Source organism: Tachypleus tridentatus, chromosome 9 (genome assembly GCF_004210375.1).
Source record: "Tachypleus tridentatus isolate NWPU-2018 chromosome 9, ASM421037v1, whole genome shotgun sequence".
Lineage (NCBI taxonomy): Eukaryota > Metazoa > Arthropoda > Merostomata > Xiphosura > Limulidae > Tachypleus > Tachypleus tridentatus.
This window is the reverse complement of record NC_134833.1, coordinates 150,158,606-150,185,865: the sequence shown is the minus strand read 5'-3', so window position 1 is coordinate 150,185,865 and position 27,260 is coordinate 150,158,606. Positions and strand designations below refer to the sequence as shown.

Sequence of the window (27,260 nt, the reverse complement as noted above, 5' to 3'; positions counted from 1 at the left end):
TTTATGAATTATTTCATGAGCTCTTCTATATGTATCTTGTCCACCTCATCTTTGTGAATGTGACAAACTGCCACATGGTTGAGGCAGCACTGAGACATAGTTGACCTTAACTACGTCTTCAACCATCTTAATGCAGAAAAGCTGCTGCGTTCACAGTCGCACCTGGATACTGGACATACAAGTAAAATTTTCATGACAAGAAACACTTCACTAAACCTCTGCTGGTTTGTTTCGTGCATGTTACAGTAATCATCCTTCGCACCTTTCAGAGATACTGCTTTTGTTGTTCCTTTGAACATGGGCAACTGAAACTCGAGCCGTTGTGCAGAGATTTCTAGATAGAACTTTATAACCGAGTTGTCCATCTTGCCAGATATGATCATGTTCTCAAGTGCCAGATATTGTCTCAAGTCATTGTTGTCAGCATTGAATCTAGTGATCAGATGTTCTATGACTGTGTCCACAAATTCAAAATATTGGCTCCTGTAGTAATCTCTAGCTGTTGCACAATGGTGTGCTGAGCCATCACCTGTTATTCTTCTGGGGGGTCTGTGAATGCGTGGTAGTTCAATAGGCACCAGATCTAGGGAAGTTACCTTTTTCTCAGCTTCATCAAATATCTTGTTGTAATTTTCCTCTGTTCGCAATACCCGCAATTGTTCAACTGTCATTGCAGATGCTTCAATCATGCCAGATACTGTCACTGATTTTGCTTGGTTTGTTTGTTTGTTTTGGAATTTCGCACAAAGCTATTCGAGGGCTATTTATGCTAGCCGTCCCTAATTTAGCAGTGTAAGACTAGAGGGAAGGCAGCTAGTCATCACCACCCACCGCCAACTTTTGGGCTACTCTTTTACCAACGAATAGTGGGATTGACCATCACATTGTAACGCCCCCACGGCTGAAAGGGCGAGCATGTTTGGTGCGACCGAGATTCGAACCCGCGACCCTCGGATTACGAGTCGAACGCCTTAACCCACCTGGCCATGCCGGGCGGCTTCCTATATAAGAGATTATTGTAACCACAGTTACAAGTTTAAGACCAAAATATCTCGAGAAGTTATGTTTTTAGTAGTTTAGATTGTGATATATCCCGCTGTTGGTCCAGATAACTGATATTTTATAAACGTATTTGAATAAATTAATTATAAAGAGGTTTTGGAAGTTCTGATTGGAATTCGAAACTTTAATGTAAATTAACAATAGTTAATTTAGTGGTAGATCTGAGCCTATGTCTTATATTTGTACAAGAGTTGGCGGTAGGTGGTGATGACTAGCTGCCTTCCCTGTGATCTTAAGCTGCTAAATTAGGAACGGCTAGCGCAGATAGTCCTAATGCAGCTTTACGCGAAATTCAAAACAAACGAAACCATAAATTAGTACATTTAACGTCCTCTAGTGTCATGTCCGATAACTACTGAAGATTATTCAGCTTCAGTACGGTACAAACGTAGAAGAGGAATTATCTTCTGTAGGTCTGTGAGAATGTTATACAAACATGCTTTGGTTTATTATTAGACATCTAGTAGGTATACAGCTATTGTAAAATTTATCTGACTTATTAATAATTTACCAACTACATTTATTTAATTTTATACTTAGATTGGTGTTAATTTAATGGGAGAATTGATGGTGTTGTCATGACTAAAGAATTCTGAAGTGTTGTGAGTAACCGTTGGTTATTGGATAGTGATGCTGTGTTAGGAAGATTTTTCAAATGCACGTTTCTTGTTGAGATTATAATAAAAATGATAAATTAATAAGGTTCCATTCTACTATACAAATAATTATTTTATTTTCATGTATTATAATAACAATTTACAATAACCCATAAGACATCAAGTTCTGTTATTAATATTAATGTGCTCAAGACAAAAATGTTTAATTGTATCTGAGAATGAAATGTAATAAAAAATCAAATCCGTCTCGTCAACGAACGTCAGCTTTTCCCAAAATATTCAAGTAGTTCACGTTCCTGAAAAAAAATAAACACACATATATATAAGAGATACCTACTTTATTAAAAGCATTTCTAAAGTTTGGTTCTCGAGTAACTATTATAGATATATAAATAATACGTGCGGTGTATATTTAACGTTATTAAAGTAGATACATTTTGATATTTCTTGTAAGTACTGTTTGTAAATATAATACATATCTTCACACTACCTAAACAAGCAGCCAAACAGTCAGCTTCACTTCTATATCGGTTTTCATTCCCGTCACAGCCTCCAAAAATAAATTTCTTACACTTGTGGCTGTCTGGGTCGTAATAATAACTGGGAATATTAGCTGTACAAGGTCCTGAAACAGGTGGCGACTTGCAGTCTTTAGCTCGGCCTGTGGAAATATGACAAAATCATTGTCAGTCGTAAACTTATGTTAAGTGTAATAGTTAAAGCTAACTCTTTCATACACTGTAGTTATATTTGAAAATTATTAACCTATCAACATATTATGCTTGTAGTAAAAGTATTATAAAACAGTTGTCTTTCAAGGCAGTTCTAAGATATGAAACATTTCTGTGCCATATACCTCGACATGAAGATTCTAAAATTGTTAGTTGAAACTTAACAAATAATTTATGAGAAGTTGTTGTTGTTTTGAATTAAGCACAAAGGTACACAATAAGCTATATGTGCTTTGCCCACCACGGGTATCGAAACTCGGATTTTAGCGTTGTAAGTCTCCAGACATACCGCTGAGACACTGGGTGGCAATTTATGAAAAAAGTTGTAAAATACGAAACGCAAGAGACATTTCTAACATTTTTTTAAATAAACATCAACAGAATACAAAACACAAACAAACATTCACGTGATTACTATAAACTATGTACCGATATAATACGACACAATAATGTCTTCACGACGACTAAAACACTATTTCTTCAATTAATAAGTTCTGCATTTTATCAAAACATATTTACTGAGACAAAGATATCTGTTAAACTAGAATCTACAATCAGGCTTAGTTAAGTCATTAACTTATGGGTTTGTTATTTTATTTATAAAATCCAAATAAACCACGTATAGCAGAATACTATAGAAGTTGTTTCACATTAACACTCCTACGAAAAGTGGGGCCTAATAGGCCCCAGAGCAACTTGAAAGGTTATTAATATTAGGCTAATAATTTTGTATTTAAATGAAATTTCCATTTCAATTAATGAAATTAATGAAATTTTTAATTAATGAATTAATTAATTGAACCTAAATTAATGAATTAATTTTAACCTAAATTGAAATAATTTCATTTAAATACAAAATTATTAGCCTAGGTTAATAATTAATTAATTCATTCGTAGGAGTGTTAAGATTTACTTCGTCTGGATCAGGTTTATGATACCAAACAAGAAAATCTCTAATACCAACAAAGATGTCATTATAAAACGTGTTACTATACCAACATAGTCATAAAACTAATAAGTTAATCTAAGTTTATAGCCATATTTTATAGTTTCACTTATGTAAATCGTTTGTTATTACTCCGAAACACGGACAGTTCTGTACGACTGCATAACACCTCTCAACACCTGAGTTCACTTATAAGTATTTTAATTACATGTTTTAACAAATACAAACAATATTATTAAGGACAGTGTTTATCTACATGGACGACAGGAAATCATTGTCTCAATTAGTAACGAACATTCATGTTTAATTAGATGCAAGTCTGTTGTTAGTTTAATGTAATTATATTCTCAACAATATGTATTTTTTAACACTATTATTATCAAAATAAGGATGTTGTAACCCGATCTCCACAAAGATGTATTTATTTTTATATCATTATGTTCATGTTATGTGTTAGGTCAGATATATGTAGTGGATTCAGTAGCAATATGTTATCCGTTCCTGTAATACAAAATGCTATATTTTTTATTTATTCAGTTTTTACATTGTTAGTATTGTTTATATTATTATCAGCATTCATAGGTGACTTTAAAACTGTTTAAAGTTTTATCTAAATCTCAGATACCGACAATACTTATATATTTCTACTATATAGTTCATGTTGATTGCATCAGCTTCTAAGATTGAAGGCCTGGCATGGTCAGGTGGGTTAAGGCGTTGGATTGGTAATCCTAAATTGGTTCGAATCCCTGTAATACGAAAAATGCTAACCCTTTCTACCATGGAAGCGTTATAACGTAACGGCGAATCTCAGTATTCGTTGGTAAAAGAATATCTCAAGTGTATTAAGACATAGCTCTCTAAATGTTGCATTGTTTTCTTTTTATAAATTAGTTTTCAAATGTTATATTTTACACACACACTATTACACTGAAGTGTATTAAAACATTCACACTACAATATACATTTTTAATGTTTTATTACATTTTTCCAATGTTTTCTCAACATTTTCTTTTGTATACATTTGTTGGCTGCATTAAAACCTTCTTATTGTTTAGTTACATTTCTAACACTTCTAATTACAGCATTATAACTATCATTAATTAATAACAATCGTATAGAACATAAGCAATTTTCGTTTCTTTTAAGAAATTCTGTAATTCAATATCGATTTGATTTTACCAAGTGTTAGCGATAAAATAAACTCAATGTTATCCCTTGTGTATTTGACATTTTTGACCAACTGTCACCAGTATCATAACAGCTATAATCAGTTAATTCAAAATTATTTTTAGGTGAACGTATAGAACCAATATGATTCCTTATATAGATTATCATGTGAAAAGAAATAACTCAATAATTAAATAATTCTCAGAGTTTTGAACGTTTCATCATGAACAAACATTCATTGTCACTTTTCCCTTCAATTACAAATAAAGACCCTGTAGAGCTTCGCTGAACATTATCCTAGTTGGCAGGATAACTTAATATTCAAATTAAACATTATTATAGAAAACGTGATTTAAAAAGCTAAGCTATAATTCGATGTAATTTTCTGTACTTGTGATACGTCATAAAGTTTCTGTATTAGTATTATCTACATCAGTTGTTAATAATTCCAAGTAATGTTTAAAATATTTTTCCAAATTTAAACAAAATACTACAGTCTTCAAAATGATTAATTATTATTATTAACCCACGTTGTTAACGTATCAAAGAATAATAAACATCTGGTTTTCTTTTTGTTTATTTTAATTATCTTCAAATAAATGAACAATGTGTCAAACTACATTGTATGTAGTTGATGACAGATGTGATACATGATCCATTCTAAACACTGCTTTTAACAACTCTTACACAACTCCAGTTTATTTTAATATCACTTTTAGGTGATGGAGTAAAAAATATTAAGGTCTTGATCTGGAGAGAAATTAAAACATAAATAAGTTACCTACTTATAACGTCACCCCCTGATACAGAGCTAAGTCTTGGAATTTACAACACTAAAATGAGGGGTTCGATTCCCCTCAGTGTACTCAACAGATAGCTCGATGTGACTTTGCTACAAGAAAACACACACACCGTATCGATGTTTGTTCATCTTCTATTTTAACCATTCTTGGATCCATCAACTTGTATAACGACCCGAAGTTTGAAAAATATGAACTAATTACAAACGTTTCCGATGTCAATCGAAAAATAATGAGTGATGTGGTAAATAACAAGTGTGGTATTGAGTAATGTGGTAAATAACAAATGTGGTAATGAGTAATGTGGTAAATAACAAGTGTGGTAATGAGTAATGTGGTAACTAACAAGTGTGGTAATGAGTAAAGTGGTAAATAACAAGTGTGGTAATGAGTAATGTGGTAAATAACAAGTGTGGTAATGAGTAATGTGGTAAATAACAAGTGTGGTAATGAGTAATGTGTTAAATAACAAGTGTGGTAATGAGTAATGTGTTAAATAGCAAATGTGGTAATGAGTAATGTTTTAACTAACAAATGTGGAAATGAGTAATGTGTTAAATAACAAGTGTGGTAATGAGTAATTTGGTAAATAACAAGTGTGGAAATGAGTAATGTGTTAAATAACAAGTGTGGTAATGAGTAATGTGTTAAATAAGAAGTGTGGTAATGAGTAATATGTTAAATAACAAGTGTGGTAATGAGTCATGTGTTAAATAACAAGTGTGGTAATGAGTAATGTGTTAAATAACAAGTGTGGTAATGAGTAATTTGGTAAATAACAAGTGTGGTAATGAGTAATTTGGTAAATAACAAGTGTGGAAATGAGTAATGTGTTAAATAACAAGTGTGGTAATGAGTAATATGTTAAATAACAAGTGTGGTAATGAGTGATGTGTTAAATAACAAGTGTGGTAATGAGTGATGTGTTAAATAACAAGTGTGGTAATGAGTAATGTGTTAAATAACAAGTGTGGTAATGAGTCATGTGTTAAATAACAAGTGTGGTAATGAGTAATTTGGTAAATAACAAGTGTGGAAATGAGTAATGTGTTAAATAAGAAGTGTGGTAATGAGTAATATGTTAAATAACAAGTGTGGTAATGAGTCATGTGTTAAATAACAAGTGTGGTAATGAGTAATGTGGTAAATAACAAGTGTGGTAATGAGTAATGTGGTAAATAACAGGTGTGGTAATGAGTAATGTGGTAAATAACAAGTGTGGTAATGAGTAATGTGTTAAATAACAAATGTGGTAATGAGTAATGTGTTAAATAGCAAATGTGGTAATGAGTAATGTTTTAACTAACAAATGTGGTAATGAGTAATTTGGAAAATAACAAGCGTGGAAATGAGTAATGTGTTAAATAACAAGTGTGGTAATGAGTCATGTGTTAAATAACAAGTGTGGTAATCAGTAATGTGGTAAATAACAAGTGTGGTAATGAGCAATGTGGTAAATAACAAGTGTGGTAATGAGTAATGTGTTAAATAGCAAATGTGGTAATGAGTAATGTTTTAACTAACAAATGTGGTAATGAGTAATTTGGAAAATAACAAACGTGGAAATGAGAAATGTGTTAAATAACAAGTGTGGTAATGAGTCATGTGTTAAATAACAAGTGTGGTAATCAGTAATGTGGTAAATAACAAGTGTGGTAATGAGCAATGTGGTAAATAACAAGTGTGGTAATGAGTAATGTGGTAAATAACAAGTATGGTAATGAGTAATGTGGTAAATTACAAATGTGGTATAAATTTATGTTTCGTTTTCTCCTTTTCAGAAACGAGCAAACGATTTTATCTCTCGTTTCAGGAGCCAAGTGTATTTAGGCGTTTGACTCGTAATCCGAAGATCGTGGGTTCAAATCCCGGTCGCACCAAACATGCTCGCTATCTCAGCCGTGGTGGCGTTATAATGTTACAGTCAATCCCACTGTCTGTTGGTAAAAAGTAGCCCAAGAGTCGGCGATGGGTGGTGATGACTAGCTGCCTTCCCTCTCGTCTTACACTACTAAATTAAGGACGGCTAGCGCAGATAACCCTCGTGTAGCTTTGTGCGAAATTTAAAACAACCATTCGTTTCCGTTATACAATCATAAAAAACAAGACTTTTACTAACTGGATTTAAATCATTGACATCTTATAATCCATTAGAGAACAATTTTTTTTTTACTAGTCCTCTCCATCTTTATGACTGACAGACTGTAAGACATCTTCACCTACTTCCAAGGTCGTACAGTTTTAAGTTTTCTCATAATTGTACTTATTAACCTCACCTATATCTGTTTCATATAGATGTCTTAACAATTTTCACTTTCTCTAACTGTGTTAACTGAAACTATCATATATTTTCAGTGACTTTGTTCTGCTGCACATTAGCTACAAACAAATTTTGAATGCAATTCATTAATGAATAGAACAGATATATAATATACAGTTTTTGTATTCGCATTAAAAATACGGAGAAACATGATTTAAAGGATTTTATTTAGATTTCGTAAACTGTTGCATCCTTACAGTTTGCACTTAGATGAAAAGTGTGGTCTAAGTTACACGTGAAAAGTTCTTGAGCAAAAACAGCTTAGCTTTGAGCAATCATTTCTGCGCATCCCTACGTTAAAACTCACGTGATCTGTCGGTCTAAAATATTTACCACAGGTAAAGGTGAGTTGTTTTTAGTTTTGTAACTCGGATTAACGGTGGTTGATATTGAGAAACTAAACTATATGGGTAAAGCACGTGCATATACATTTGTATTGGTTAGATCAAGCAACTTAGATTAGCAGTTTCGAGATGACTTTTTTAAAAGAAAAATACAGGTAGAAAAGTATTGTTCATTTCTCACCTTTAAGCTCAAATTTGTTAAATATTTAAGGAATTTTCCTGATTAATAATAGCATTTAACGTTACGTGCTATTTACTTCAGTGATTAGTGTAAATAATAGTGTTTGTAACGTCCGTCCCTCTTGCATACGGGAAATGACAAAAAACTGTGTATCTAAATTCCTTGGCGTAAGTACAAATGAAGTTATAATAGGCGTTTTAGAGATAAAAACTACCACCATATAGTTTAAAGAACCAGGATTGGTTAATGATAAAAACCTATTCCGTATAATAGAGTCGCGATCTCTTGGCTAATGTTAATAATTTTCGAGTGTAACTTTCTTATTGAGGTTGTTTAGTATATTGATTGATATTTTGTTTTACCCACTATCATGCCATAAATTCAGTAAAAACCGCAGCCTAACAAACTAATGAATAAATATTTACTATAAACGCCTTACCAACTAAGTGTAGCTACCACATTTGTAGCTAATATTGAGTCTATTTCTTTCAGTCTCATAATTAATCTATTCTCTTTTCACACACAAGGTGTTTTATTTATTAAATTAACAGTTTAATTCAACACCTAGAGGGTAAATTATTTTCAATAATGTCTGGTGTTGTGCAATCTTTAATATTTACCGTTTATTTAACAACAAGTTTCATAACTAAGCAGAAGTATTTAATTATAAATACATACTCAGTGAAAAAGCTAAACAATTACTGATACGAAACAAAGAAATAACAATGAATCGGAAGCGTTTCATGAAGAAAGATACACAGAAACAGTTACTGAGTTTTATGAACCAATAATTTAAATTAGCAACTTACTTTATTTGTTTTCGAATCTTGCGCAAAGCAATTCGAGGGCTATGTGCGCTAACCATCCATAATTTAATAGGGAAGACTAGAGGGAAGGCAGCTAGTGATCACCGCCCACTGCCAACTCTTGGGCTACTCTTTTACCAAGGAATAGTGGGATTGCCATTCAATTTCTAACGCTCCCACGGCTGAAAGAACGAGCATCTTTGGTGTAACGGGGACTTCCACCCGTGACCCTAAGATTACGAGTCGAACGCCTTAACCCACCTATTGATGCCTGGCCATATTAGCTACTTGATAAACCAACGAAAACAATATAAATGTTTGAATGAAATGTAATATTAGATGTTTACAATTGTAGAGCAGCAAGAACTTTTATCACCAGTTTAATAAATAAACCAGATTTAATTGTATAAATAATTGAAACAATAGGAATATTAAATAAATAGAAAAGTTTATTATAGGAAGTGTTTATATAGAATAATGTTAGGTTTACCACTAGTTTATATTATAATAATAGTAGGTTTACCGCTAGTTGATATAATAATAATGTTAGGTTTACCACTAGTTGATATAATAATAATGTTAGGTTTACAACTAGTTGATATAATAATAATGTTAGGTTTACAACTAGTTTATATAATAATAATGTTACGTTTGCCACCAGTTGATTTTATAACAATGTTAGGTTTATCACCAGTTGATATAATAATAATGTTAGGTTTACCACCAGTTGATATAATAATAATGTTACGTTTACAACTAGTTTATATAATAATAATGTTAGGTTTACAACTAGTTTATATAATAATAATGTTACGTTTACCACTAGTTAATTTTATAACAATGTTAGGTTTACCACCAGTTGATATAATAACAATGTTAGGTTTACCACCAGTTGATATAATAATAATGTTACGTTTACCACCAGTTGATAAAATAATAATGTTAGGTTTACCACCAGGTGATATAATAATAATGTTAGGTTTACAACTAGTTTATATAATAATAATGTTAGGTTTACAACTAGTTGATATAATAATAATGTTAGGTTTACAACTAGTTTATATAATAATAATGTTACGTTTACCACTAGTTGATTTTATAACAATGTTAGGTTTACCACCAGTTGATATAATAACAATGTTAGGTTTACCACCAGTTGATATAATAATAATGTTACGTTTACCACCAGTTGATAAAATAATAATGTTAGGTTTACCACCAGGTGATATAATAATAATGTTAGGTTTACAACTAGTTGATATAATAATAATGTTAGGTTTACAACTAGTTGATATAATAATAATGTTAGGTTTACAACTAGTTTATATAATAATAATGTTACGTTTACCACTAGTTGATTTTATAACAATGTTAGGTTTACCACCAGTTGATATAATAATAATGTTAGGTTTACCACCAGTTGATATAATAATAATGTTACGTTTACCACCAGTTGATAAAATAATAATGTTAGGTTTACCACCAGGTGATATAATAATAATGTTAGGTTTACCACTAGTTGATATAATAATAATGTTAGGTTTACCACTAGTTGTTATAATAATAATGTTAGGTTTACCACCAGTTGATATAATAATAATGTTAGGTTTACCACTAGTTGATATAATAATAATGTTAGGTTTACAACTAGTTGATATAATAATAATGTTAGGTTTACCACCAGTTGATATAATAATAATGTTAGGTTTGCCACCAGTTGATATAATAATAATGTCAGGTTTACCACTAGTTGATATAATAATAATGTTAGGTTTACCACTAGTTGATATAATAATAATGTTAGGTTTACCACTAGTTGATATAATAATAATGTTAGGTTTACAACTAGTTGATATAATAATAATGTTAGGTTTACCACCAGTTGATACAATAATAATGTTAGGTTTACCACTAGTTGATATAATAATAATGTTAGGTTTACCACCAGTTGATATAATAATAATGTCAAGTTTACCACCAGTTGATATAATAATAATGTCAGGTTTACAACTAGTTGATATAATAATAATGTTAGGTTTACCACCAGTTGATACAATACTAATGTTAGGTTTAAACTAGTTGATTTCATAATAATGTTAGGTTTACTACCAGTTGATATAATAATAATGTCAAGTTTACCACCAGTTGATATAATAATAATGTCAGGTTTACCACCAGGTGATATAATAATAATGTTAGGTTTACCACCAGTTGATATAATAATAATGTTAGGTTTACCACTAGTTGATATAATAATAATGTTAGCTTTACCACTACTCCATATAATAATAATGTTAGATTTACCACTAGTTTATATAATAATAATGTTAGGTTTACCACTAGTTGATATAATAATAATGTTAGGTTTACCACTAGTTGATGTAATAATAATGTTAGGTTTACCACCAGTTGATATAATAATAATGTTAGGTTTACCACCAGTTGATATAATAATAATGTTAGGTTTACCACCAGTTGATATAATAATAATGTTAGGTTTACCACTAGTTGATGTAATAATAATGTTAGGTTTACCACTACTCCATATAATAATATTGTTAGATTTACCACTAGTTTATATAATAATAATGTTAGGTTTACCACTAGTTGATGTAATAATAATGTTAGGTTTACCACTAGTGGATATAATAATAATGTTAGGTTTACAACTAGTTGATATAATAATAACGTTAGGTTTACAACTAGTTTATTTTATAATAATGTTATGTTTACAACCAGTTGATATAATAATAATGTTAGGTTTACCATCAGTTGATATAATAATAATGTTAGGTTTACAACTAGTTGATATAATAATAACGTTAGGTTTACAACTAGTTTATTTTATAATAATGTTATGTTTACAACCAGTTGATATAATAATAATGTTAGATTTACCACTAGTTTATATAATAATAATGTTAGGTTTACCACTAGTTGATGTAATAATAATGTTAGGTTTACCACTAGTTGATATAATAATAATGTTAGGTTTACAACTAGTTGATATAATAATAACGTTAGGTTTACAACTAGTTTATTTTATAATAATGTTATGTTTACAACCAGTTGATATAATAATAATGTTAGGTTTACCATCAGTTGATATAATAATAATGTTAGGTTTACCACTAGTTGATATAATAATAATGTTAGGTTTACCACTACTTCATATAGTAATAATGTTAGATTTACCACTAGTTGATATAATAATAATGTTAGGTTTACAACTAGTTGATATAATAATAATGTTAGGTTTACCACCAGTTGATACAATAATAATGTTAGGTTTAAACTAGTTGATTTCATAATAATGTTAGGTTTACTACCAGTTGATATAATAATAATGTTAGGTTTACCACCAGTTGATATTATATTAGGTTGAGGAATAATTCGTGAGCGTTTTTAAATAATTTCATTCAAGCATTACATGCAAGACTATACAATACTTCAATGCATGAACACATTACACCCAAAACATTTATTATGATACTTTATTTCATGTAATACCTAGGTATATAGTATGCATTGTTTTAAACAAAATTGCAAGAAATTAAATGCGAAAAGCAGATGGTGTCGAAAATGCTCGATTTTGTCCACTTGACATTCCATTTAATGAGCTGAAAATGAAAGCAAAAATTAAAGACATATGAAAATCAAACACACCATCTATTAGAGCAAAAAATTATCTACCACATGACATGAAATATTTTGTGAAAGCGTTTCATTTATGAATATATTTTTTTAACTTGAAAAAACGCTCACGAATTATTCCTCAACCCAATAATAATGTGAGGTTTACCACTATTTAATATAATAATAATGTTAGATTTACCACTAGTTGATATGATAATAATGTTAGGTTTACCACCAGTTGATATGATAATAATGTTAGGTTTACCACCAGTTAATATAAAGTTATTCCAGCCGTAAGTATAGCTTACATCTTTACTGTATTCCAGTTAAATCAAAGTTTAATGAACAACAATAAGACATTAAACATTATTAACAAACCTGAACAAGCAGACAAACAGTCTGCTATTGTTTCATATCGGTTTCCGTTCCCGCCACAACCACCGAAATTAAATTTCTTACACTGGTGGCTTTCGGGATCGTAGTAATATCTTGGTATAATAGCTTCACAAGGTCCTGTAACAGGTGGAGACTGGCAGTCTTTATCCAGACCTGTGAAAGTATAAAGTGATCATTTCTTCTTGAAGTTTGTTTGGTTTTTTTTTTTTTTAATTTCACGCAAAGCTACACAAGGGCTATCTGCACTAGTCGTCCCAAATTTAACAGTGAGATTCTAGAGGGAAGACAACTAGTGATCACCACCCACGGCCGCCAACTATTGGGCTAACGAATAATGGGATGGACCGTTATATCATAACACCCACATGGCTAAAAGGCGAGCATGTTTGGTGCCACTTGGATTCGAACCCGCGTCCCTAAGATTGCGAGTCGAATGTATTAACCTTGCTTTGCCTGACCACCATCTCCTTCTAGGTAAGGCCTGGCATGGCCAAGAGTAGCCCAAGAGTTGGCGGTGGGTGGTGATGACTAGCTGCCTTTCCTCTAGTCTTACACTGCTAAATTAGGGACGGCTAGCACAGATACCTTGGAGTAGCTTTGTGCGAATTTCAAAAGCAAACAAAAACAAACCTTCTACGTACATTAAATTTAGAATACCTTAGGATACATAATAACTGTTTAATACACTATATTGAAAAGTGAAAGTTTTAAACCTAACATCAGTTTACCTCCACAGTTAGAATATTTTTAAACTATTATTTTCCAGGTAATTCTACCATATGAAACATTGTGTGCTACATATCCTGACATCGAAATTCTAAAGCTATACTCAAAAATTTATCAATTTATTTTATGAAATAAAAATGAAATAGCATAATTATTATATATATGATTTTCCTCATGATCGTTACAAACAACTCCTACCTGTTGTTACTGACAAGTTACCCAGTGTTATCCCCAGTAGAACAACTAATGTTATCTCTTTACACATATTTACCTTCGTTAGTTGAAAAATGACAAACACAGACTAAGTCGTAACTAATCATGGACGCTTTTATATAAAACTTCTCATCAAGTGACATTGACAAATAATCTAACCTTCACGCGACTTTCAGGACTTGTATAAGTTCGGAAAAACTAGAAACTTTAACTTTTGTGATAATGTACTGAACCGGTTTTATTAAACATAAAACAAAATAAACTTAGCAATAAATTAACACGAAATAAAAATAAATAACTTATCTAACAACAAGTGAGTTTTCTCATGTTCCACGCAGACAGTTCTCACAGAACACGTCACAAACATATAACCACACCTGTGGCTACTGACAAATTGAAAATGTGACGTCACTACTAGAACAACCAATAGTTTTCTTTATACGCTGTCTCGTGTATTACTCAAAATTTAAGTTTGAATCGTGAGTCTAAATCCGCAATTAGATTTCAAATTGGTCAAGAGATGACTGAACTACAAGCTGAACGTTTGTGCTTCAAATATGACTACACGAGTCCAAAATATACATTTTCTGTTGTTTGGTCTCTGACACCATAAAACCGTCAGTGTTTAATTCAAAACCTATGTCTGAGTGTATTGGTCACATTATAATCACATCAATTATGAAGTGAACCGGCTGAGAAAACAGCGGGCGATTGAAAAGTGTTTTAAAGATGAAGAAAGAATGAACGAAGATGGACCAATAGAAAAACAGATATGCAGTGACGTCATTCCGTCACAATTGTTATCGCAACGAACTGACTGGTTAAACAATGATAAAATTACATCTGTATCTTTACGGTTTAATTGTGACAGTTGAATATAGTATTACAAAGGATACTATTAATTATGACAGTTGAATCTAGTATTACAAAGGATACTATTAATTATGACAGTTGAATCTGGTATTACAAAGGATACTATTAATTATGACAGTTGAATCTAGTATTACAAAGGATAATATTAATTATGACAGTTGAATCTAGTATTAGAAAAAATACTATTAATTATGACAGTTGAATCTAGTATTTCAAAGGATACTATTAATTATGACAGTTGAATCTAGTATTACAAAGGATACTATTAATTATGACAGTTGAATCTGGTATTACAAAGGATACTATTAATTATGACAGTTGAATCTAGTATTACAAAGGATAATATTAATTATGACAGTTGAATCTAGTATTACAAAGGATAATATTAATTATGACAGTTGAATCTAGTATTACAAAGGATACTATTAATTATGACAGTTGAATCTGGTATTACAAAGGATACTATTAATTATGACAGTTGAATCTAGTATTACAAAGGATACTATTAATTATGACAGTTGAATCTGGTATTACAAAGGATACTATTAGAACTAGAGTTGCAAAATTACTTGTTTCTGATATCAAAAACACGTTCCTTGTATATAATCATGAGATAACCCTAGTCGTACTAAAAACATATAAAAGTAACACAATAATTTCTGAAAGAGACAAAGAATGACAGGGTTTAATATAATAAATAAAAACAATTGTAAGGATAATATTGGTACATATATAGAACAGTGAATTAAAATCAGTTGTATAAACCTGCCTTACCTGAACAGTGAATGAACAAATTAATATTTTACTGTCTTATCACATGTTAACATGTTTTACTGTCCCACTGAAAGTGTATAAAACTGTAATACACTTCAGCTGTATTACTGATGATACCAGAAGGAAGCAAATATATTTAGTTTTAAACTTTATTGTTAAGAGCTGTTATTTTAAAACAAGTTCTCGTGAAATCACAACCAAAATTTTGTCATTATTTATTAATGAGATTAAATATAGCAATACAAATGACAACAATAGGCAAGTTTAAACTGTATATTTATTGTTTAAAAGACTATCTGTAGGTGTATTATGTTGTTTTGAATATAGCGAGCAGAACTCTATACGTTTAATAATAAATGGTAATATAAACTCAACAAACCTATGTTTAAATTATAAATATTTGACGATGGCTGATGAAATTTAAAACAGAATAAATATTTGTTCATGGACCCATCCAATGTTCTGGAACAATTATTACAAGTTTCGTACATGTTGTGTGTGGTCTTCACCAGACAGCGTGACATTCCATAAAGCTTGATGGTATCGGGTAGGCACTCAACTTATTACGGCAGGTAATTTGTTGTTAAAATGTGGCATTACTTTGATAAACCATTAGAAACATACTTTGTAGAAAATTTTATCTATAAGACTTGAATGAGGTAATGAAATAAAATCGACCACAAAAATTTATACATTTTTAAAATAAATATTCAAAAAGTTTTTACATTGTTGTAAGTTTTCTTTACATGAAAAATATCGTCATTTGTTTTTGTCTTCAGCCAAACTTGTTTCTTTTTGTATAAGTATGTTTTTTATATTTTCAGTTTTTGAAAAATGTTTGTTTCTTGTGTTCAACCGAAAGATGTGGTTCACATTGTTTTATTGAAATAGAACCGTTTCTTTTTAATAAGACGTACATTTTATGGAACAAAGTGCCGAATTGTTTGGAACAGACTCTGCAAGGAACAGACAGGTGGTTTAGACTCGTAATCTGAGGGTCGCGAGTTCGAATCCCTGTCGCATCAAATACGCTCGCTCTTTCAGCCATAGGAGCGTTATTATGTGACGGACAATCCCACTATTCGTTGTTTAAAGAACACCTAAAGAGTTTGCGGTGGGTAGTGATGACAAATTGCCTTTTCCCTAATGTCACGCTGCTAAATTAACGCACGGCTAGCCCAGATAGTCCTGGAGTACTTTCGCGCGAAATTCAAAAACAAACAATCTTTGAAACAATAAATGAAATTTAATAACTTTTCATAGGCACCGGCGAGAATCGAACTCGCGATCTCCTGTTTACTAGACAGGCGCTTTAACCAACTAAGCCACGACGCCGTTAGGTGAAGACCATTTTCTGAATACTTTACTCCTGAAGCTGGTGTCCCTCAGGGAGGGGTGGTTAGCGCTATACTCTTCATCATGTATGTAAACAATATGCCACTGAGGGATCCAAATCATGGATTCTCCTCACAGTTCGCAGATGATGTGGCAGTCTGGAAAAGTGCCACAACACCCACGATAGCAGCTACTAACATACAACCGCAACAAAATAGAATAAGTGAATACTGTCAAAAATATAGAATAAAAATAAACGCAGCAAAAACACAACTCGTAGTGTTTAGGAATTTTACAAACCACAAAAAACAACAGCCACAATTATATATGAATGGCACTCTACTCCAGATTGCCCCATCGGCAAAATTTTTAGGTTTAACCTATTATTCTGAACTAACTTGGATCAATCATGTGAACGAAATTAAAAATAAAGTCTGGCGAAGACCTAACTATGCTAGGAGTCCAACTGGTAAAAACAGTGGAGCATCTACAGATAACGTTACTAAAAATCAATAAAACATATATTAGACCTGTAATAGATTATGCAGCTTCAGCATGGATAACTGTAAGCAATAAAATAATTAAAACTAAACTATAAACAATAAACAATCCAAAACACACTCCTCATAACTGCATACAGAGTTCCAAGAACTATATCACCTGCCAACAATACCAGATGGACTCCTACATATTACAATAATGTACTTTTATAAGAATTGGATGAAAAACGAATTACTATGCGAAATAGACAGGTACCTCATACATGATGAAGCTAGTCCTAAATATCTCTCCCCAGTTAACTTATATTTTAAATATAAAAATAAATAAAAAGAAAAAATATAAATTTCAAATAATAATAAATATATAGTTTATTTATATATGTATTAAAAAATGCCACCAACAAACTTGACATTCTGCTGATAGACTAAAATAACCACTACATACGAGCCACAATACATGGACATTGCCCTGAAAAGGATCAAATAATATTCAGTTCCACAGTTATAAATACCAATCCGTCAAGAACATAAGTACGGTGAGGAGAAAGAGGTCACAGAGAACCTGACCCTCCAGGGTATGAACTTTTCTTACCCAAACACCGACGGCATTCTTCTTTGGAACAATGTGTAATTTTTCATCTTGAAAAATAATTGTTATAATTACCAAATTTCCTTCTCAGTTTAATATTAAAGTTTCCTGACGTATCTAAGTTGTCAATTTGAAACAAGAAACTTCCAAGATCTCTTTGACCAAAACCTGTTGAAACATGGTCTCTATCCCGTTGTAAAGTGAATAAACGAGCCTGTGTGAATTATCACGGAAAAAATAAGACAATTATTTAAATATCTGGATTCAACCGTGATTACCAACAGTGCAACGAAGATATGTATATATGTTTGACACGTTTTAATAATATATTTTACAAAAAGTGGAGTGTATGCTGATTATTTATGGTTGAAATTTATCACCAACAAGTCACAGACACTTACAGCAAATAATCCAGTCCACACATAAAACTTGACGAATTTTTCCATATCTCTTATTTATAGTTTAAAAGTTAAAGCTTATATTCAGTTAATATCTATAGTTAGGGTATTCTAAAGATGTTATTTTCCTTGGGAGTTTTGTGATATGAATCATTTCCACCTCAAACATCTTGATATAAAAGACTCGAAAACACTATGAAAAACTTCGTCAATGGATTTATATAAAAATAGTAACATTATAACAGAACAACATTTTTGATATATCTTTATCGTCCGTTACTCTAGAACTGACGGAGACAAATTATGTATCAAGTTACTACGGGAACATGTATATTAAACTTCTCTACAAGTGACATTGTCCAGTCATTCAACCTTCATGTGACATTCCAGCCTTCAGTGACCTCTAAAAATCTACAACTTTCATTTATATGATGATGGACTGAACTGGTTTGATTTGAATTTAAAAAAAGAATTGTAGTTCCTTAACATAATTTACATGTAAGTATAGTTCAACTGAAGTTATTAATAAAGTAAAATAAACTTACGTTACAGAGCTACAGTTGTTAATAAAGTTAATTCTCAGGGCTCAATATACAACTTACGTGAAATTTATCAGTAAAGGAAAATCAAATACCAGCTGTTCATTGGACGTTCATTCATTCTCCCAATAAAACAAACGTTCACCTGACTTAACATACTTAACTAACTACAGAAGTTACTTTTACAATGTTTTACGAAACCGGTTTTACCTGAATTTTATAATAAAATAAAATATTTAAATTAGTGTTAACGAAAAACCTGAAAGTACATTTTGACATAACAGTTTAAATTATATCTCATTAAAGTGTTGCTTTGTAGAAAATGAAAACTTATAAAAATAAACAAATGTTATAACATTTTAATCTCCACGGTGTTAATAACACGATTGTAAACAATCTAAGTTAACTTCCAGTAGTTCAAAACACTGAAAGTTCAACCTCGACATGACTGTTTATGGATTGACTCTGAGAATTTGAAGTACAGACGTACTGTAGTACAGCTCACAGTTTCACAACTCCGGAAAGTCACGTGAACGCTAGATTATTTGTCAATGTCACTTGGTGAGAAGTTTTATATAGAAGCGTCCGTGGTTAGTTGTGACTTAGTCTTTGTTTATCAGTTTTCGACTAACGAACACAAATATGTGTAAAGAGATAACATTAGTTGTTCTACAAGAGATATCACTGTGTAACTTGTCAGTAACAACAGGTAGAAGTTATTTGTAAAGATATGGAAAAATATATCACATGGTGTTAATTGTGCTGTTTCATTTTTATTAGAACCTTAGAATTTCAGTGTCAAGCTATGTGACAATGTGACAATTATAATTGAAAATAGGAACATTGTGACGAATTTTTATACTCGGTTAAAAGTAATGAAAACCAATACGAAAAGGACAGGATCGTTTGGATGTTTGATCACCTGCTGAATAACAGCATCGTATTGTTAACACCAGTTAGTTCATTACTGTTATAGACTAGTTTAACAAGTCGTACATGTTTGTCCGACCACCTTCTCTGTTACTAATCAGACATTTACTTAACAAATGTTCCAAGAATGTAGACAATAACATTAACATGGAACATTATGAAAACATGTTGTCCAGTAGTTATACATTAATATTATTAATACCAGTAAATGTATAGTCGTGTCACAAGGTATAACATTATAGTTAATACCAAAGGAGTAAGATGTTATTAATAGCACAATACTGTTAGCACCACATAGTGCATTGTTATTAGACCCAAACTTGTTTATTTACAGTGAAACAAAGTAACGGTTATTTAGGTTATAGTTTAGAGTCCATATGAATTTGTTTGTGTCAGTGGCTTGTATTATTGAATTAATTTACAGATATATAAACTGTATGGTATATAAAACCTAGAGATGAGTTTTTTTATATAAATACAGAGTTCTGTGTGAAGATGTTGAGACAAAAAACGATACTTGTCGTTCTTTGTTGTTTATAACAATAATTGTTCCATACCATTACACAATGTAAACATCAACACTATGGTAACACCTCACTGATCCTGTTAACAACTGAATGAGTTAGGGTTAAAATACATATCATTCATTATAATTCACATATACTTGTATCAAGGGTATGTGGTAAGTGTTCTGATTGAGTGAACATACTGATCAAATTTAAGGTTTGAAATAACTGTAATAAAAGTTACTCATATAATGTCCTAACTGTGTAGAAAGAAGATATAAAAGAGTTAGCATATATCACTGATATATCCTTGAAAAAAATTATTATAATAGTAATCCACAAATAAACCTTGTAAAAACAGTCTTTAAAACTATATGTTAAGTATTGTTTTGATAGAATGGCCTTACAAACGTAGATAGTTGTCAGTAGAACAGATGATTCGTCACAAAAGTTTCACGTGATGCTGGTTAGACTCTCGGACACATTGCTGCACACTTGTAATGCTCTCCAAACATTGTCACGTACACCCTAGATTGTGATATCGAGATAAGACATTTGAAAATAGAAACGGAAGAGGCAAAACGTCTAAACTGAATGATACCCATGTTAAGTATATATGTTTATACAGCCTTCAGAATAGACAGAAGACAACCACTGATGTCAACCATGAGATAAACAACAATGGACGAAATGATGAAAAACGTCCAGATCTTCAGTATCAGGAAGACAATGACAGTGAAGTAAATTTGGTCAGTTTAAAAACTTTGATCTTCATTGTCAAGAGTATGAAATTTGCTGAAACGAACAAAAGTGAAATTTTGGTTATTGAAAAATGTTTTTGTGGACTAATGGGTCCAAATTTAAAATATTTGGCTCAAAGTCTAAGTTATACGTTCGGCGAAAGAAAGGTAAAAGGTATTTTAATTTGAAAGAGTAGCCTAAGAGTTGGCGGTGGGTGGTGATGACTAGCTATCTTCCCTCTAGTCTTACACTGGTAAATTAGGGACGGCTAGCGCAGTGTTTTTCACTGGTGTATTTGGAACAATGTTACTTATTGTGTATATTTAGTTACTCGATTGAAATTGTACCATTACGTTTCTTTTCAAATTCGTCATATTAAAATTAAACACATGTTCCCATTTGTAAGTTTAGGCCTAGAAGATATATCGGCCTTGCGCGGGTATCGAGTCGCGTTTCCTAGTATTGTAAATCTAGAGGCATCACGTTGTGTCACTTGGAGCCATTCATCTGTCATTCATAATTAAACAGTAAAAATAGTTTGATATTCAGTTCAACAGTTATGTTTGAAAGAAATATAATGAAGCTTTGGAATTTAAAACCTACAACTGAAATATCCTTTAAAATCTACTACAAATCAAGCTTGGACTTAACGCTGTATGATGAATGTACAGTTTCTACGACACCCTGTACGGATATACCGCTATCCGAGTGACCATTGATAAAGGTCAATAAATAAAGAGCACGAGCCAGATTAAATGTCATTGTCAATTATACAAACTTTGATTGACCTGTATCTAATCTCTACCAAAGGTTGTAGACGTTGAGAGATTTTAATTTCAGACATAAACATTGGGAATCCTGGTTAACAAGTTATCACACAGGACCACATGTAACAGATGTAATGTTTTCAAGCAAGACATAAAACTCTAGCGCTTTTGGAAAGTTCACTGTTTTACTTCAGGAGAATGAATAATTATCTTTAATGAAATACATCGATACGGACGTAGACGTCACATTAATTGGATGTTCAGTATCAGTTCGCCTTGAGAACTAGTCAATCATAGCATACAGTTGTTGATAGAATAATTAGTTTGTTCCCAAAAGGTGTGTATACTACATGAAAGACTTAAGTGTGATTACTGTTAGAATCATGTTAAAATCAATGTTTAACCAGACTTAAAATCTGACGTACACTTTAGACACACGAGGAAGACATAGGAACTTCAGATTGAGCCATTGGGTTGGGGTGATAGTAACTTATAGGATGGTTAGTGTTCCTTGGAACGCAATGAAGACCGAGGCTATGATGGAGTAATGAGTTCCTGAAATAAGATGTTACAAACTTCGTTCTCATTGCTTTCCAAGGAACATCTAGCCATCCTCTAAGTTACTATCACCGATCAACCGATCTATCTCTCCTAATTTTCGAATTCCCGTCGCACCAAACATGCTCCCTCTTTCAGCCGTGGAGGCATTATAACGTGACAATCAATCCCACTATTTGTTAGTTAAAGAGTATCCAAAGAGTTGGCGGTGGGTGGTGATGATTAGCTGTCTTCCCTTTGATCTTAAACTGCTAAATTATGGACGGCTAGCGCAGATAGACCTTGTGTAGTTTTGCGCGAAATTTAAAAACAAACAAAAGTACACCGATAGCTACCTAAAGAATTCTCAAATAATAGAGCGGGAAAAAATACGTGATGCCACGCGAGAAAGTTCTCGAAGTTGTTCAAGCCTCCGGAATAAGACGAAAAAAGCACAAGTCTAGTTTTGTTGTTGGCCAAATACTTAATAGAGATACAAACTCCACCCTTCTCGCTCTATGTACTGTAACAACGAAAGAACTAAACACAGTAGATAAAGCAAAATAAAATAATGTTAGAAAAAGACGAAAAGCCCAAAGAAAAATAATAAAACTTACTAATTCGTCTGAAAATTCAAAAAACGAGAAAGTAGCAGAAACATCTAATACTGTGGTAGAGGGAGCTTCTCTCACAACTAACAACAGAAACACTTTGGACAACTGTAAACATTCAGAACGATACTATTGTAAACTACACAGACAGTGAGACAGACACAAATGTACAAGAAGGTTTTACAACTGTTACATCCAAAAGGAAAAACAAAATTCACCACAAAAACTTTATTTTTGAATTTCGCGCAAAGCTACACGAGGGCTATCTGCGCTAGCTGTCCCTAATTTAGCAGTGTAAGATGTAAGACTAGAGGGAAGACAGCTAGTCATCACCACCCACCGCCAACTCTTGGGCTACTCTTTTATCAACGTCCCCACGGCTGAAAGGGCGAACATGATTGATGCGACCAGGATTCGATCCCGCGGCTCTCAGATTACGAGTGGAACACCTTAACACACTTTTTCAAAACAAACCACACCATTCTGGTGTTTTCTGTGGTTTTAATAATAATTTGAAATATATCAATAAGCTAATACCTTGTTAGACACTGGCACGTGATGCCCGTGCCCCGATTCTAGTTACCAGTGCCCCAAATCCTTAATAGCTCTCCAGAAAAATCATAATCGATATTTTATTAAATCGCCGAATATCTCTGTGTCTGGCAACTAGCGACACCTGTGGTCTTTGTTTTCTTTTCCCGTTTTATACAAGTTTGTTCTTCCAATGTGGAAAGATATTAGTTCGTATCAGTGTTACCATATAAAATAAATTATGAACAAATGTTAAAAAGAAACGAAAGACAAAAACAGCAGGAACAAAGTAATGTTACACAAGAAAACAAAACTTTAATACAAACACAAAAATCACAAGAAAACAATACCTCAATACAAACACAAAAATCACAAGAAAACAATACCACACTCCCAGAAACAAACGCTAACACACTTGACAAAACAAGCCTGTTGACTAACATAATCAAAAGCATAATCTCAGAATTTATAACAGAATACACAAAACCAAACCAAACAATCAACTGTATTGATAGGATAGCCGACATCCTGTAAAAACAGATTATATCTCATATACCACACATAACAACAACACTTACAGGATACCTACTGACAACATAAAGTTCACAGTAGTGTATATCAACATCCAAGGTGTGCAATAGGTTCCATGAAATATGAGACCTTACACAAGAGACTGACCCTCAAAACTTTAATATATAACAACAATAAGGAAAGACAGAATAAACAAAAACGATGAAAACAGATGTATAATGATGCTGTATAAAACAGATCTATCAGTCACAGTATGAGCAGTAATAACGAACATGTTACTAAGGGTATTCTGTAAATAAAAACAACAAAAGTAACAATATCAGGAATATACTGTTCACCACTTAAGTAACAAGACATAACATTACTTAATTTTCCCACAACCATAACTCTATAGTCATTGGAGATCTCAACAGTAACAATGTTAACTTTGGATGCAACTGTACAAACAATAATGGAAGAAGTCTCTTAAGTTGATATATAATTATAACAAAACACAGAGAAACCAAAACACAAATTAACAACATAAAAGAATCACATAAGAGCACAAATAAAGTTACGAAAAAATCATAAATGTGATAAGTGTTGCTCAAAATTAAACAATAAAACTGACTAGAAAATCTTCTGGACACACCTTAGACGACTGACCAACGACAATCCAGCCACAAAGAAATATCCTACTCTTGAATACAATAATACAATAGTATACAAATATAAAGAAAAAACCGAAATACGTAATACTTTTAAAATACATACTGATCCAAGTATAAATACTTATATTTATAACAAAGTCACAAACTATAAACTAAACAATAAAGAACAATTTGAACCAGTTTTCCCAAGAAACATAACAAACTAGGAAGACACGATCCTAACAAAAGAAATATCTACACGTGAACTTCATGAAGCAATAAAAACAAATTTCCAGGTGAAGATGAAATACAAGCCTTCTTCCTAGAAAAAGGCACTCCGAAATAGTTTGATCACCTGAAAGCACTTTTCAACTTATCTCTATCCTCTGGATACATAGCAGTTTTTTTGGAAGCATGAGAATATATTAAAGTTTTATAAGGTAGGAAAGCCAGTCAATAAAACTAATAGCTACTGACCAATCAGCCTGACCAGCTGTGTAGTCAGAATTCTTAAAATAATAATCAGTAATAGACTCTCCACATTCTTTGAGATAACATCAAAATTACCAGAAGAACAAAATGGATTCAGAAAATTTAAACAAACAACAAACTACTTAGTTAGACTAACTGTAGAGATATTAAACAGCTTTAACAATAAACAATGCACTGTCGCCTTCTTTGTTGACATTAAGAAAGTATTTGACACTGTATGGCACAGCAGTCTACGGTTCCGAATGAATGAACTGTGACTACCGCGTGGAGTTATTTGCTAGCTGTCCAACTTTCTAGAAATCACAGTAAATGTAGAGAGAACCATTCTTTAATACTTTACTCCAAAAGCTGGTGTCCCTCATGGAGGGGTGGTTAGCCCTGTACTCTTCATCATGTATGGAGAAGCTGGTGTCCCTCAAGAAGGGGTGGTTAGCCGTCTACTCTTCATCATGTATGGAGAAGCTGGTGTCCCTCAAGGAGGGGTGGATAGTCCTGTATTCTTCATCATGTAAGGAGAAGCTGGTGTCCCTCATGAAGGGGTGGATAGCCATGTACTCTTCATCATGTATGGAGAAGCTGGTGTCCGTCATGGAGGGGTGGATAGCCCTGTACTCTTCATCATGTATGGAGAAGCTGGTGTCCCTCATGGAAGGGGGATAGCCCTGTACTCTTCATCATGAATGGAGAAGCTGGTGTCCCTCAAGAAGGGGTGGATAGCCCTGTACTCTTCATCATGTATGGAGAAGCTGGCGTCCCTCATGGAGGGGTGGTTAGCCGTCTACTCTTCATCATGTATGGAGAAGCTGGTGTCCCTCATGGAGAGGTGGATAGCCCTGCACTCTTCATCATGTATGGAGAAGCTGGTGTCTCTCATGGAAGGGGGATAGCCCTGTACTCTTCATCATGTATGGAGAAGCTGGCGTCCCTCATGGAGGGGTGGTTAGCCGTCTACTCTTCATCATGTATAGAGAAGCTGGTGTCCCTCATGGAGGGGTGGATAGCCCTGCACTCTTCATCATGAATGGTAAAGCTGGTGTCCCTCAAGGAGGGGTGGTTAGCTCTGTACTCTTCATCATGTATAGAGAATCTGGTGTCCCTCAAGCAGGGGTGGTTAGCCCTGTACTCTTCATCATGTATGGAGAAGCTGGTGTCTCTCAAGGAGGGGTGGATAGCCCTTACTCTTCATCATGTCTGGAGAAGCTGGTGTCCCTCATGGAGGGGTGAATAGCCCTGTACTCTTCATCATGTATGGAGAAACTGGTGTCCCTCATGGAGGGGTGGATAGCCCTGTACTCTTCATCATGTATGGAGAAGCTGGTGTCCCTCAAGAAGGAGTGGTTAGCCCTGTACGCTTCATCATGTATGGAGAAGCTTGTGTCCCTCATGGAGGGGTAGATAGCTCTGTACTCTTCATCATGTATGGAGAAGCTGGTGTCCCTCAAGGAGGGGTGGTTAGCCCTGTACTCTTCATCATGAATGGAGAAGCTGGTATCCCTCATGAAGGGGTGGATAGCCCTGTACTCTTCATCATGTATGGAGAAGCTGGTGTCCCTCAAGGAGGGGTGGTTAGCCCTGTACTCTTCATCATGAATGGAGAAGCTGGTATCCCTCATGGAGGGGTAGATAGCCCTGTACTCTTCATCATGTATGGAGAAGCTGGTGTCCCTCAAGGAGGGGTGGTTAGCCCTGTACTCTTCATCATGAATGGAGAAGCTGGTATCCCTCATGGAGGGGTGGATAGCCCTGTACTCTTCATCATGAATGAGAAGCTGGTATCCCTCAAGGAGGGGTAGTTAGCCCTGTACTCTCTTCATGATGTATGGAGAAGCTGGTGTCCCTCATGGAGGGGTGGTTAGCCGTCTACCTTCATCATGTATGGAGAAGCTGGTGTTCCTCATGGAGGGTGGTTAGCCGTCTATTCTTCATCATGCATGAGAAGCTGGTGTCCCTCATGGAGGGGTGGATAGCCCTGTACTCTTCATCATGTATGGAGAAGCTGGTGTCCCTCATGGAGGGGTGGTTAGCCGTC

General features: G+C 33.1%; 1 protein-coding gene and 1 non-coding gene across 6 annotated transcripts in view; both read right to left on the bottom strand.

The window, feature by feature from the left end:
- Positions 1–1,770: 1,770 nt before the first annotated feature.
- LOC143226644 (carboxypeptidase inhibitor SmCI-like) overlaps positions 1,771–27,260 on the bottom strand; it is a 78,415-nt gene continuing 52,925 nt past the window's right edge. For all 5 annotated transcript variants that reach the window (XM_076457867.1, XM_076457871.1, XM_076457868.1 and 2 more), the window contains 3 exons: positions 12,992–13,162; positions 2,170–2,340; positions 1,771–1,975 (listed from right to left, as the gene is read on the bottom strand). In XM_076457867.1, the coding sequence (XP_076313982.1) occupies positions 1,968–1,975; positions 2,170–2,340; positions 12,992–13,162 (350 nt within the window). In that variant the 3' untranslated portion in view covers positions 1,771–1,967. The remainder of the gene's footprint in view (positions 1,976–2,169; positions 2,341–12,991; positions 13,163–27,260) is intronic.
- On the bottom strand, positions 16,857–16,930 carry TRNAT-AGU (transfer RNA threonine (anticodon AGU)). Its single transcript has one exon. It is a non-coding gene; the product is annotated as a tRNA-Thr (tRNA).